Consider the following 13,448-nt stretch of genomic DNA (forward strand, 5'->3'; position numbering starts at 1 on the left):
AACTTACTGTAATGTAGATGTTTAAGTAGATTCATTGTTGCAGTACCTGTCTCTCCCCCCCCCCCCCCCCCAATTTATGGGACTCCTTGAGGCTTGAGGCTGGAGTAGATACTTAGTATATCTTAAAGTACCTATGTTAAGTTGTCAATCTCGCCTTCATTCTTGCTTGATGGGTTCGGAGCCGATCCTCGGCTCCGACTCGGCACTTGCTTTAGCTCGAGAACTCCGTTTACCAGCTCGAGGCAGCCCCATATCCCATGATGCAAGGCAGTAAGTACCCAGATCTCGTTTGCCGCTTCGCTTGGGAGGTCGTCTTTTTACCAGCTCCTGGTAAGTAGTTTCACTTTGTGATTTTCAAGCCCCTTTTTAGTCAAAAACTAATTTTTTCATAGTTTAATTTTAATTTCTATCCCTTCCTGACAGAAATTCCCTGTCTTTTTGAATTTGTTCTTGGTTATCCCTATCCCATCCCCCCCCTGTTAGGGTGTGTGTGTGGTGTTTTTTATAGAATACCTTTTTGGTATTTTCTGTAATTTAATTTTATTTTGACTGGTGTGTGTGTGTTTGTGTGTCGGCACCATGTCAAAGGAGAGGGTTTCAGGTTTTAAGAAGTGTGACTCGTGCTGTCAGAAAATGTCTCTGACAGACGGTCACACTTCTTGCCTGTATTGTCTGGGCCCTCTTCACCTGCAGGACTCCTGTGCTATTTGTCACTCCTTCAGCCGGAGAGTCCTGCAGGAGAGACATAACAAACTGGTTCTTGGGGGCCTTCTTAAGCCGGAGGGCTCTCCGGCTAAGTCGGCTCCACCGAAACCAGCAAGAGTTTCCAAGGCCCAGGCTTCTGTTTCTAAGCCTGCGGCCTCGGCTCCGACTCGTACAGAGTCTAGATCGGCTCCGGCTGGAGCCGATTCTGGCTTGACAGCCTTCGGCACCGATGGCCATCGGTGCCGAAACTGTATTGTCCACTTCGATGTCGGCTCCGACACCCATGTGGCACAGGCATCGGTGTCGGCTCCGATCGGCTCCGACACCGTTACCTTGGTGGCTGTATCGGCTCCGGCTGGAGCCGATACATCGAGACGTTCTGTCGGCTCCGAGAAGTCGGTGCCGACAGGATCTGTAGTATCGGCTCCGATGGACCATTCCAGGAAGAGGTCGAGGTCTCCTTCCTTGGAGCCGATACTTTCGGCTCCGGCTTCGCCTCTTCTATCGGAATGGAGCCATCGGAGCCGATCTTCAAGGTCATCCAGGTTGTCAGATCATGACCTAGAGAGAGTGGTCAGTAGATTACTCAAGTCACAGGTACTGGCCCAAATGCTACACAGTCCGTCTCAGCAGAAGACTGTTGGTCCACACCCCGTTACAGTTCCTCCTTCAACTCTACCCCAGAGCTTGGAGTTGGAGTCTTCGGGCATGGTTACTGCTACGGCTGGAGGACGGATACCCCTTCTGTTCCTTCAGCCCCTACTCTTATCTCCTCTTCCTTAGAGGGATTCGTGGTCGGGCTTCCATGGTCTCCTCCGAGGGGTGAGTGGCATCGGACCCTTGTCCGAGCCCGCTCTTCCCCTTGGAGCCTCGGCCTTGGTGAGCTCGGCTCCGACATCTGCCTCGGAGACTTCCCTTTCGGTGGCCCCTGGAGTTCCTAGCTCTTGGAGCGGGTTCTCTCGGACCTACCTGGGAGGGAGCATTCGAGGTGATGAAGAGTGTACTGGCCACTGGTATCAGTCAGCAGTCTCTTCCCGTAGCTCCTCCCTCTATTGTACCTGTTGACATCTCTGCCACTTCTCTTGCTACAGGACCCAGAGATCCTCCGCCTCAGGTTTCCCCATTGGGAATTTCCCCTCTTTCGAGGATTCTCCTGATGTTTCGGGAGATCCTCCTAGGAAGACGACTTGTAAGAGGAAGCATGTAGACTCCCCCCAGTCTGTCACGTCGGATACTGACTTTGATGAGTCAGAGGGATCCCCTAGATCCCCCGCTGAGGATGTCTCCTTTTCAGACATCCTAGAACTTCTTAAACAGAGGGGAAACTGGCCCACCAACAATCCCTCTGAGGATGAGTCAGTATACCTAGAGGCGTTTGGATCTCGGCCCTCCACCTCCTGGGTGTCTCCGCTGACCCCTTATGCAGGTTATTGCACGAAAGGCGTGGACAGCTCCTGACTCTGTAGAGCCAGTCCCTAGGAGGCCTTCTAAATTTATCACTGCCCCTAGTGACAAACAATTCCTTACCAAGGGTGTCCCGCTGATGCCATGGTGGTGGCTGCGGCCACCAAAAAGGAACTTGCAGATCCTTCCGTGCCCGTCCATCCTCCTAATACGGACTCTAGGACCATGGATAGGTACGGCAAGCGGATGTTTTCCTCAGCGACCTTTGCTATGCGTTCGCTGAATTATCTTTGTCACTTCCCCAGACTCCAGTGAGCTATCCTGAAGGAGCTGGGAGAAGTAGTTCAGGATCCTACAGCTGCAGGGGCTCAAGAAAAGATTGCTTCGCAGCTAGGAACCCTGAATTCCATTGCTAACTCCTCCATGCGGCTAATATCTTATGCTGCGGATGGAGCGAGTAGAGCCGCAGGCACAGGTGTGGCTCTTAGACGCCAAGCCTGGATGCGGCTATGTGATTTTCGGGATCCCTTTAAGGCGTCCTTCACAAATTCTCCCTTTGATGGGTCAGCTTTGTTTGGCCCTCAGGTGAAGGAGACCTTGACCAGGTGTGAGCAGGACGGCAAGACTCTTTCTGCTGTTGGAGTCCGTTTTTCCACCCCTTCTAGGCCTTATCCCAAAGGACAGAAGGGTGGGAAGATGTGGTTCCGTAAATCCCAAGGAGTCACGCCGGATTCATGTGGTCAGTTTACCCCTAGAGGCAGAGGGGGTAACAACAACAGACGCCGCTCTAGAGGCAGAGGGGGTCCAAGAACCAGGGAAACAGGGAGCCTCTCTCTGATAAGCCCTTTCAGCATCCCTGAGGTGTTGCCCGGCTGTCCCTCCTTGGAGGCAGTCGGGGGAAGATTATCACTGTACCCAGAAGCCTGGCATTCCCTCACTCAAGACGGATGGGTACAGTCGATCATATCCAAGGGTTATATAATTCCTTTCGAGGAAAGTCCCTTCCCCTCAAGTTCCCTTCCAGATGTACCACCCGGTCTAAGGGACATTGCAGAGTTAGAAATCACAAAACTACTGCAAAAAAGAGCCATTCAGCCAGTTACAATAGACCATTCAGAGCCCGGAATCTACTCAAGGTTCTTTTTGGTCCCCAAAAAGACGGGAGACTGGAGACCAATATTGGATCTCAGCAGACTCAACAAGTCTGTCAGGAAGACAAGATTCCGAATGGTCACTCTTCAGTCAATTCTGCCCTTCTTACAGAAGGACAACTGGATGTGCTCAATAGATCTTCAGGATGCGTACTATCACATCAAAATTCACAGACTCTCCAGGAGATTTCTCCGCTTTCGGCTGGGGTCCAGTCATTTCCAGTTCAGAGCCCTGCCCTTTGGTCTCACTACAGCCCCAGAGTGTTCACCAAATGCATGGCAGTGGTCACGGCTCACCTGAGACGACAAGGATTCCAGGTGTTTCCGTATCTCGACGACTGGCTCCTGTCAGCCACCACCAGGCATCAGCTTATACAAGCCAGGGATTACACAATAGACCTTTGTTCTCATTTGGGCATCTCAGTCAACTTGAAAAGTCATTCTTATCGCCCTGCCAGTCTATTACCTTCATAGGCGAAACTTAAACACTGTTCGGATGTCAGCTACCCTTACAGAACAAAGAGTTTCAGACATCCAGACTCATGTCAGGATCATTCTGGCCAGCAAGAAAGTACAGGCCAGAATGGTTCTAAAAGTATTAGGTCTCATGGCTGCGGCCATTACTCTTCTTCCCCTGGCTCGATTCTACATGCGCCTCCTTCAGTGGATGCTGTTCACACAGTGGTCATACCAGCAACTCCCAATGCGTCACCAGATTCTGGTGACACAAACATGCAAAGAACATCTTGCTTGGTGGATCACATAGTCTCAGGTTCACCAAGGCAGGTGCTTTGTACCTCCGTCCCCGATAGCCACTGTCACCACGGATGCCTCCCTGATCGGGTGGGGGGGTCATTATCAGGGCAGGATGGTTCATGGGACGTGGCAACCGTTCGAGTACCATTTGCACATAAATGTCCTGGAGATATGAGCAGTGCTTTTAACGTTGCAAGCCCTCAACGACTTTCTTCCCGTAGGGACAATTGCAGTCCACACAGACAACATGTCTGTAGTTTGGTATATCAACAAACAGGGCGGAACCAAGTCCTACCCCTTGTGTCGAGAAGCGCTCAGACTATGGCAATGGGCGATCTCCTCTCATCGGTTTCTGGTAGCAACGCATATCCCTGGGAAAACCAACATTATAGCGGACAGATTGAGCAGAGCTATTCTCATGCCTCACGAGTGGTCTCTCAAGCAATCCATAGCGGAAGAGATTTTTCTGGAATGGGGTCGTCCATGTTGCGATCTTTTTGCTACTCCCCAAAACAGCAAATGTCCAGACTTCAGCCTCTTCCCTCTATCAGGCCATCCCCCCAGAGACGCTCTGACCCAGGATTGGCCCCAGGGACTTCTTTATGCCTTCCCCCCTTTTCCTCTGATCCCTCAGGTGATCCAGAAAGCTACCGTTTTGAGAGCCAAATTGATTCTCATTGCCCTTACTGGCCTCGACAAGTTTGGTTCCCGTTCCTCCATCACCTTTTGGTGCAGCCGTGGCATCTGGACCCAGTGCCAGATCTACTGATTCACCAATCCGGTCAGCTGCACCGGTCAATCCCTTCTCTCAACCTCACAGCATGGTTGCTCCACTTCCTTCCTTAGCCAGGCTTCCTTTGATCTCTAACCCAGTTAGAGATATCATAGTAGCTTCACTAAAATCCTCTACCAGGAGGATTTACACAAGCAAATGGAAACGTTTCTCTTATTGGGCTAAGGCCCAAAATATTGATCCTTTACTGCTCCTGTTCAGGCAGTTCTGGACTTCTTAGCAGAGATTTTTCATGCAGGCTCCTCTTCTTCCACAGTCAGAGTTCAGTTGGCTGCTATTTCTAATTTTCATGTTGGGATAGCAGATCATAATATTATGTCCCATAGGCTCTGCAGGGCCTTCTTGAAAGGAATTTTCCTACTAAAGCCTCCAATCAGGAATCCTCCTCCTCAGTGGGATCTAAATTTAGTGCTGACATCCTTGATTCTTCCCCCCTTCGAGCCAGCTGTTTCTTGTTCCCTGAAATATCTTTCTTGGATAACTTTATTCCTAGTGGCTATTACATCTGCCAGGAGGGTGTCTGAACTTCATGCTCTTCGGTTCGACCCCTATTTGATTTTTCACAAAGACAGAGTATCTTTGAGAACTAATCCATCCTTTTACCTAAGGTCGCTTCAAAAACAATCTGAATCAATCCATTGATCTCCTGTATTTTTCCTAACTATTCAGATAGAGCTGAACAAAAGCTACATTATCTTGACGTCCACCGTCAGCTTAGATATTATTTGGACAGAACAAAAAATTTAGAAAATCTGATCAACTTTTTGTTTCCTATGCGGATAATAAAAAGGCCTTCCTGTTTCTAAAGTGACTTTGTCCAGATGGCTTTCTTCGTCATCACTGAAATTTATACGATCAGGGGAAAACAGCTGTGCTCAAAACCTAAAGCACATTCAACTAGGAGTTTAGCTACTTCTACAGCCTTTCAAGCTAGACTGCCTTTGGACACTATTTGTGCAGCGCCACTTGGGCCACTCCTCACACTTTTGTTTCCCATTACAAATTGGACTTGGCCTCCAGGGACAGAGCCAGTTTTGGCTCTACAGTCCTCAAGAGTTTGTTCCATTGAGCCACCCAGGATAGAGGTGCTAGGGGCCGGTCCCATCAAGCAAGAATGAAGGCGAGATTGACAACTTAACATTAAGAAGTTATGTACCTACCATAACGTTCCATGTTAGTTGTCTTCTCTCGCCTTCTTTCTTGCGACCCTCCCTCCTTCCCCCTGGCCTGGACAGACCTTGTATAAGAAACTATTATGCTAAAGACCATTCAACCTGGTCCTTTTTCCATCTGTAAGTTTCTTCTTCCTTTGGGAAGTATTTTATGCTTGGTGTTATTGCCCTTTGTCAACAAACGAGATCTGGGTACTTACTGCCTTGCATCATGGGATATGGGGCTGCCTCGAGCTGGTAAAAGGAGTTCTCGAGCTAAAGCAAGTGCCGAGTCGGAGCCGAGGATCGGCTCCGAACCCATCAAGCAAGAAAGAAGGCGAGAGAAGACAACTAACATGGAACGTTATGGTAGGTACATAACTTCTTATTTCCTTCTTTCCCACCAGATCAGGCACACCCTTCTCCTTGGAGTTTCAGCAAGAGCCTGAAGAGACAGATTGAGGATACATTAGGACTTTCAAGGCCGTTGAACGTGAGGGTTCATTAGGGCATTCGAGGCTGTTTAAGAACTTGAAACTTCAGAAGACCAGGTTATGGCTTGCAGTGAAGCTAAAGGTTCATCCTTCTTGGTATGTTAGTCAATGTTTAACAGGAAAGTTTAATTATTGGTGCACATCAGCTGCTCTGACATGTAGTAGGTTCATAATTAAGTACTAGGCTAGCTGATATTGTGTGCCATTTTAAGCCTAGCCAAATTCCCTTGAATAAAGCCCTGTGCCTCAGAAGTGAGATGAAAGCACCTCAACTATTATACCAAGCCCACCCACCATAGGGGAAAATTAAGTCCCAAAAATACTTGTAGGAAGAACAGTTTAAATTCAGATAAGGTAGACAAGTTATACATTTAATCTCTCTGACATTTTTGTAGGGTAGACATTTTAGTTGAAAAAAATGCATTAATTGCTGTAATGTTCATGTAGTGATATAAAAAAGGCTGACAATAACGAGAATAAGATCAGGTTAGAATGTTTACATGTCTTCCATTAATATGCTACACAAGCTGGTTTAGCTAACCCAGGGAGAAAAGGAAACTAGTTAGCCTTGTTCTGACACCTGTATGAAGAGCAGCAGTATTAACAGCACAACAAAACTGTGCTCAATATTTTCTGAATTTTAAGACCACCTGTTCAGCTTATGGTTACTGGTGTTCTGATTCAGTAGCCTTATATTGTGCTGACAGTCTTTCTAACATTACACAAACCCCATCTTTCAGGTGCTCTGTATGTTTGGCAGAGTTCTCAAACTTCTGTAGCATAGACCTCAAACTCATTCTGTGGTGCAGCTTTGCTGTCAAAAGGTTGCCAGATGAAAGATTTCTAACCTGGTTGTCTAGTAATAGTGCAAGGGTGACATTTGTCTGGTGTGGGTCCCAACATGCATTTAAGGGAGAGCGGAAAAGCGACAGATGCCTTAGAAGGGTTCTGTTATAGTCTCAAGACAAGAAGCTCAACTTACAAGATTGAACCGAAATGCTTGAATCTCCTAAGTTCGTTTTGCAAGGGGGGGCCTCCACCCCCTTGCTACTCATTCTAACTCAAAAATCATACCACATTAGGAAGAATCTTTGCCCCAGTCCTCACTGTGCCACAGTCCCGCACAATTCAGTTTCTAGCAGATCAGCATTTTGGCTCAATCTTAAGTTTTGAGCATCTCGTTTTTCAAGATTTTTAACAGTAAATGGTCTTTGGTGGTGCAAATAATTCAGTTGCTGTAATTCGTTCTCCATAACCTAGTGTACCCACTCGGCTGTTGGTAGCTTAAAAACTAAAATGTAAAATCTAGTGTGATTTTCTTGTGCATGGTTTAGAAGTTTAGATGCATCCTTCAGGTAAAAACAGTTTATTGGTTCCTGTTTTGCAGGCAAAGATGGATGAACTTCAGCTTTTCAGAGGTGACACTGTATTACTGAAAGGAAAAAAAAGACGGGAGGCTGTTTGTATTGTCCTTTCAGATGACACCTGTTCAGATGAAAAGATCCGGATGAACAGAGTTGTTCGTAATAACCTGCGAGTCAGACTAGGAGATGTCATAAGGTAAGGTTTCAGACATGCGCCTTTTAGCTATTCTTTGAAAGTGTGGTAAATTGTCAAAGGTAGGTTGTTGTTACTACCTGCAATGCCTGCTCAAATAACCACTTTTTTTTTTTTTTAAGTAGGTGTTATCAAACTCTAAATTGTTTTAGTAATGCTGGTGGTATGCTTCAGGAATTCATGGTTCCATGTGCCCATTAGCTGCCTAGCTTCTCCTGCCATGGCTGAATGCCACCCCCTTTGAAGCCAGTGTTGAACTCCAGAGAGGTGTAGAGTGGAAAAAGCAAGCAGAACCATTCTGCTTTACTGGGCATCTGGGATATTTTTTCCTGCCTCCCCCACATGCTTGACATATGTCCTGGAAGCTTTGTGGGCCATTGTGTGTGATCGAGGATGTGACTATCCTCACCCTGGAGTAGCTACGTCTTCATGATCCACCCAGTCATCAGCGAGATGGTCAGTCCTAGTCTCCACCAGGGCCATTAAGTGATCTGCCTCTAATAGACTTCTACTCCCCATCTTCTTGTCCAGTCGCACTATCAATCCATGTTCCTTTAGCTACCCACTTAACAAATTTCCTTTACTTCCTCTTCTGCAACAATAGAGCCCTCTACCTTCTCATGTGCCTACCTTACACTTCATCCCCGACCTACCTCTCCCTGGTGTCTTCTCCTTCCCCTGCCCACCTGTCTAGTCTGTACTCTTCTTGCTGTCACTACTCCCCCTTCTAGTCTAGCCTCCAGTCCTGTTGTCTCCTCTGCATTATTTCTGCATAATGTTCATTTAGGTGTCCTGCCACCCCTCTCTTCCTGTGTGCAGCCCTCCCACTGTTTGAATTATTGTAGTGCATGTATTAGACTTTGTCAGTTACTTTTACTTTCTAAACCCCTTTTTTTAGTGTGTAGTATTTGGTGTTCCTTACTTTTTAAACACATTGTTCCATGCAACTCCTGTACTTGAGGTATGATTTTTGTTGTGTACAACCTGTTTAACCTCCCTACACAATTAAAAATGTTTAGAGATATTCTCCCTGGGCCTCCACTGAAAATGGATTCCCGCCCAGTCTGACTGTCGTGGTAAACAAATGATGTGATATCAATTTCCACTTATCACTGATGGGTTCAGATCCAACCCTCTGATCAGACTCTGCGATTACCAAAGCTCGGCCTCAAACTTTGCTCTTGGGCACCTCCCCTTTACCCAGAATGCACCTAAAGCATTGCCTTATCTCATTTGCTGCTTTGAGAAGAACATTGGTTATCTTTTGCTCTTGTGCTTGGATTGTGTTTTTGCTTTGTATTTTTACCTTGTAATTCCTTTTTTTGCTAGTTCTTTAGTGTAACTTTTCGCTATCATTTTCGTTAGTCTTTTTAGCCTTTTTTACCTTTTTACCTTTTTAAGTAAACTTTACTACCATTGCTGGTAGGCCCCTTCCCTCCCCCTTTTAGTGGTTGCTAAATCCTTTACTACCATCGTTGGCAGTTGTCCTTTCCCCTTTACCTGTCTTTAATAAATAAAACACTATTGTTCCTAATTTCCTTTCTATCGCGGTGCGTGTGGGCTGTGTGCGCGTGGTCTGAATTTTTCTTGTCTGCTATGGGAGATGAAGCAGACAAAATGTAAAAAGTATGGCAAGAAAATGCCTCTGATTCACGGTGTTGGGGGTATTGCACCTCAACGAAGACTGTAGCATATGTCACGGCTTCAAAAGGGCCTTGATTGAACATAAACTGAATTTCTCTGAAGCCATTGCTGGTTCGGAGACGGTGTCCTCTAGCCAGTCCAAACCTCAGAAATGCCACCATTAGACTCTGAAAGAAACTACTGGATCTGTCAAGGCCTTCAGATCAGAGTATGTTTAAGGCTGGTTCAGACAGATCCTTGGAGTGGTCAGGTCCTTAGGCCCCGCGATCTGATCCGACTGGTAGTCTGACATTAGTTGAGATTATTCCTCTCCAGATCTAGGCCTAGGTCTCCAACCTTATCTTCTCTGTCCATCAGAAGCCTTTTGGATGATGGCGTGGACAGTAGTACAAAGGCACAAAAGCACTCTGGCGCTGGCCAGGCTTTTGTCGGATCTGACCTTTCGATCCAACCAAGTCTCCTGTCCCAATTCCTCTTCCTTACCTTCTTCCATGCTTCGGAGTCGAGAGATTTGAACATTCATATCCATTCAGCATCTGATCAGAGGACTTTTCCTTTGTATCAGAAGTTTGTCTCAAGTTCTTCTGCTCTGTTGGGGGTTGGAGGACCCTCGGAGCTGTTTCACACCAGGTCTGGTCCATGGATCGTGTATAGACTGAGAGGGTTTCGGATTGGTCCTCGGGGCTTCGGCTCAGGAGAGTTTGGCTCAGTCTTTATCCTCTGGCATTCTGTCTTCTGGAGCCGAGGGGGTGACTGGATCAGGCAAGAAATCTAGTCTAAGCAAAGGCCTGCTTGGTTTGTGAGCAGACTGCTTTTGGGGCTCTGAAGAGGGATGTGGTTTCACCAGCCTCTTGGACTGGATATTCTTCAGATCTCCAGACCCCTTTTGTTCAGCCAGTGTGTCTTCCTTCTAGGCCATCTCTTCCACAGGGACAGGGAGAACCTGGGCCAAAGAGTACCACAGTTGGTATCCCTCCCTCTTCCCAAAAGTCCTCTGAGTATCCTGTCCAAGAGGTCCTTAGGAAGAGGACTTGGGAAGAGGAAGCATTTATACTCACTCGGAGTCAGTCACCCCCTGATCTTGAAGAGAGATCCCCACAGTCACGAGGTTTCCTTTGGGAACATCCTTGAATTATTGAAGCAGAGGTAGCTGGCAGTCCGTCCACTCCTTCTCTGGAGGAGTCTGTATACCTGAAGGCCTTGGGTTCTCTACCTTCCTCCTCTTGGATTCAGCTTTAGGGTAAACGTATTGAATCAATTTCTAAAAAGGCATGGGAGACCCCAGTTTCTCTTGCCTACCCCTCGGATACCAAATAAATTCATTACGTCCCTTACAGACAAAGGTTTGGACCAAGGGGGTTTAGGTGCATGGTATGGCTGTGGCAACGGCAATCAAAAAACTGATTAGTTCCACTATCCATCCTCCCAATAGAGAATCTGATGTCAAGCTTCACATAATCGTTGACTGCGGGCTGTGATCAAGCCTCGGAACTGACTTGGCCATTTATTTCAGCTCGCACCTTCCAAAACTCTCGAGCTAGGCTCTACCTGTGATGCTCCTCTGTAAATTACCTCTGATCTCATTTGCTGCTTTGTTTCAGATGCATCTGACATATCTCTTGTGCTTTGGTTGTATTTCAGTAAGCCCCCCCCACATAATTTATCATTTTTTTCTGTAGAGTTCTCCATACTTTTGCTTTCTTATTTCAACCCGCTCCACTGTCTAGCTTTTAACTGTGCATAAGTGCCTTTCTTCCTTCTTCCTTTCTACTGTTGGCTAGCTTTTTATCATACTATTTAATACTCTTTCCCTTTAGTTACTGTTATGGTGTTTTCTTAATTACCATTGCGGGTAATTTCTTTCCTTTCTCCTTGTTTTTTTATTAAAATTTTTTTTTTTGAGTTATCCCTTAACTTTTGTGTTTGTGTATGTGCTCTGTGTTAGGCCCTTTTTTCCTAGCATGGCTGACAAGACTTCTAGGGGCACCTCTGGCTTCAAGAGGTGTCAAAAGTGTGAAAGAAATATGCCCAATTCTGATGGGCATGTTTTTTGTGTATTGCTTTGGCGCAGTCCACAGGAGGACTAAGCAGTCTGTCATGGTTTCTCCGCCAGAGGTTTAACTCTGCATAGAAACCAAATAATATTAAAAGGACTTTTGAAAGAGTTTGAAGAGGCCATTTCTGCTGCAAGAACTGAAGCCAGTTTGTCCTCTTCCAAACCTAAAAACGGATCTAATTTGGTTTTGAGAAGCTCCTCGAAACTAACTTCACAATTGACCAAACTACCTTCAGTGTCAACGGCTTCTGCACTTACAGGCATGGATGATTCCACCTCAACAGAATCTTTGGAACAGACATCTGGGGCTTTGGTACCAGTGGCTTTATTGGTACCAAAGCAGCCTACTAGTAAAAACCTTACCAAGGACCACATTTGCCCTCAGTGGATCCTTTTGCTGATATGCCACCCAGTCAGTTCTTGGAACAGAGACCTCTTAGGTCTCCATCTGTTTCTTCCATTTGATCCATTAAGTCTTTTGGAATTGGACATTGCTACTGGTTGATCAGCTGCTGACGGCGAGGGGATTGCATCCTCCTTTGGCTCCAAGCCAACTTGGGACTGGAACCGGTTCTTGGACATGGACACAGATTCCTCCAACTCCTACTGAGCCTTTGTAGCCTCTGGTACTAACCTGTCTGACTCTGCCTGGAAGATTCCGGACTCCATTGAACTGATCCCCAAGAGACCTGATGGAATTCTGTCTGCCCCTAAGGATAAACAACATTGGGCCAAGGGTATCCCAGTTGATGACCGTGATAGCTGCAGCCACAAAAAAAAAGTTTGTCGTCCTATCCATCATAGCAAGGAGTCTAGGACTATGGATAGATTTGGGAAGCGCATTTACACTTCATCGCTCTCAGGTCTTTGAATTACATGACACACTTTAGGTTGCAGAGAGATCTAATTAAAGAACTTTCAGGTACTCACAGGAGCAGTAGCTGAAGGGGTTCAAGACAGTTACACCTCAGCTCGCCACCCTTGAATTGATTGCCAGCTCGTCCATGAGGCTTATTGCTCATACAACTGAAGGGATGACGGCCAGCAGGTTCAGGCTTGGCCATTAGACATGCCTGGATGCACTTGTGACCTTGCGGAGCCATTTAAATCTTCGTCAATGCTCTGTTTGATGGATCATCCCTGTTTGGACCCAGAGTGAAAGATGCTCCTAGCGAGATGTGAGAAAGCTAGGAAGAGACTGATGTGGGCATACGCTTCTCCACTTAACAGCCCTGCTGTAGGAACCATAGAAGTGAGAGGCTATGGTTCAGAAAGTCCCAAGGGCCTTTCCAGGACCTGTGTGTCAAGGACTTCTCCTGGGGGGGGGTAACAATGGGATACTGTTCTAGAGGCCGACTTGGCCCGCAGAATCAGGGGTCCAGAGATTTTCTCAACTCCTACCAGTGCTGCCTAAAGGCCCAGTTGCCTTCCTCTGGATGCAGTGTGTGGACTATTATCCCTGCACCAATTTGCCTGGCTACAAATGACTATGGACAGATGGGTGCAGGAGATCATTTCCAGAGGTTCATTCTCCTTACAACCAACCTGAAAATACAGAGGACTCTCAGATATTCCACCCAGTCACAGGAGGCGGCAGTCGTAGAAATTCAAAAACTGCTAGACGAGAGTTATCCAAGTCCCCCAGACCAGAAAGGATCCAGATTTTACTTTATTCCTTTTAGTCTCCAAAAAGATGGAGGATTGGAGATCCATCTTGATTCTCAGCCAGTTCAGCAA

General features: G+C 46.7%; 1 protein-coding gene across 1 annotated transcript in view; it reads left to right on the top strand.

The window, feature by feature from the left end:
* The window catches only part of LOC122806732 (valosin containing protein), a 1,741,209-nt gene that overhangs the window by 176,456 nt on the left and 1,551,305 nt on the right, over positions 1-13,448 (top strand). The window contains exon 3 of the mRNA XM_044077401.1: positions 7,842-8,014. Within this exon, the coding sequence (XP_043933336.1) occupies positions 7,842-8,014 (173 nt within the window). The remainder of the gene's footprint in view (positions 1-7,841; positions 8,015-13,448) is intronic.

Source organism: Protopterus annectens, chromosome 1.part1 (genome assembly GCF_019279795.1).
Source record: "Protopterus annectens isolate FY-2018-M chromosome 1.part1, PAN1.0, whole genome shotgun sequence".
Classification (NCBI taxonomy): domain Eukaryota; kingdom Metazoa; phylum Chordata; order Ceratodontiformes; family Protopteridae; genus Protopterus; species Protopterus annectens.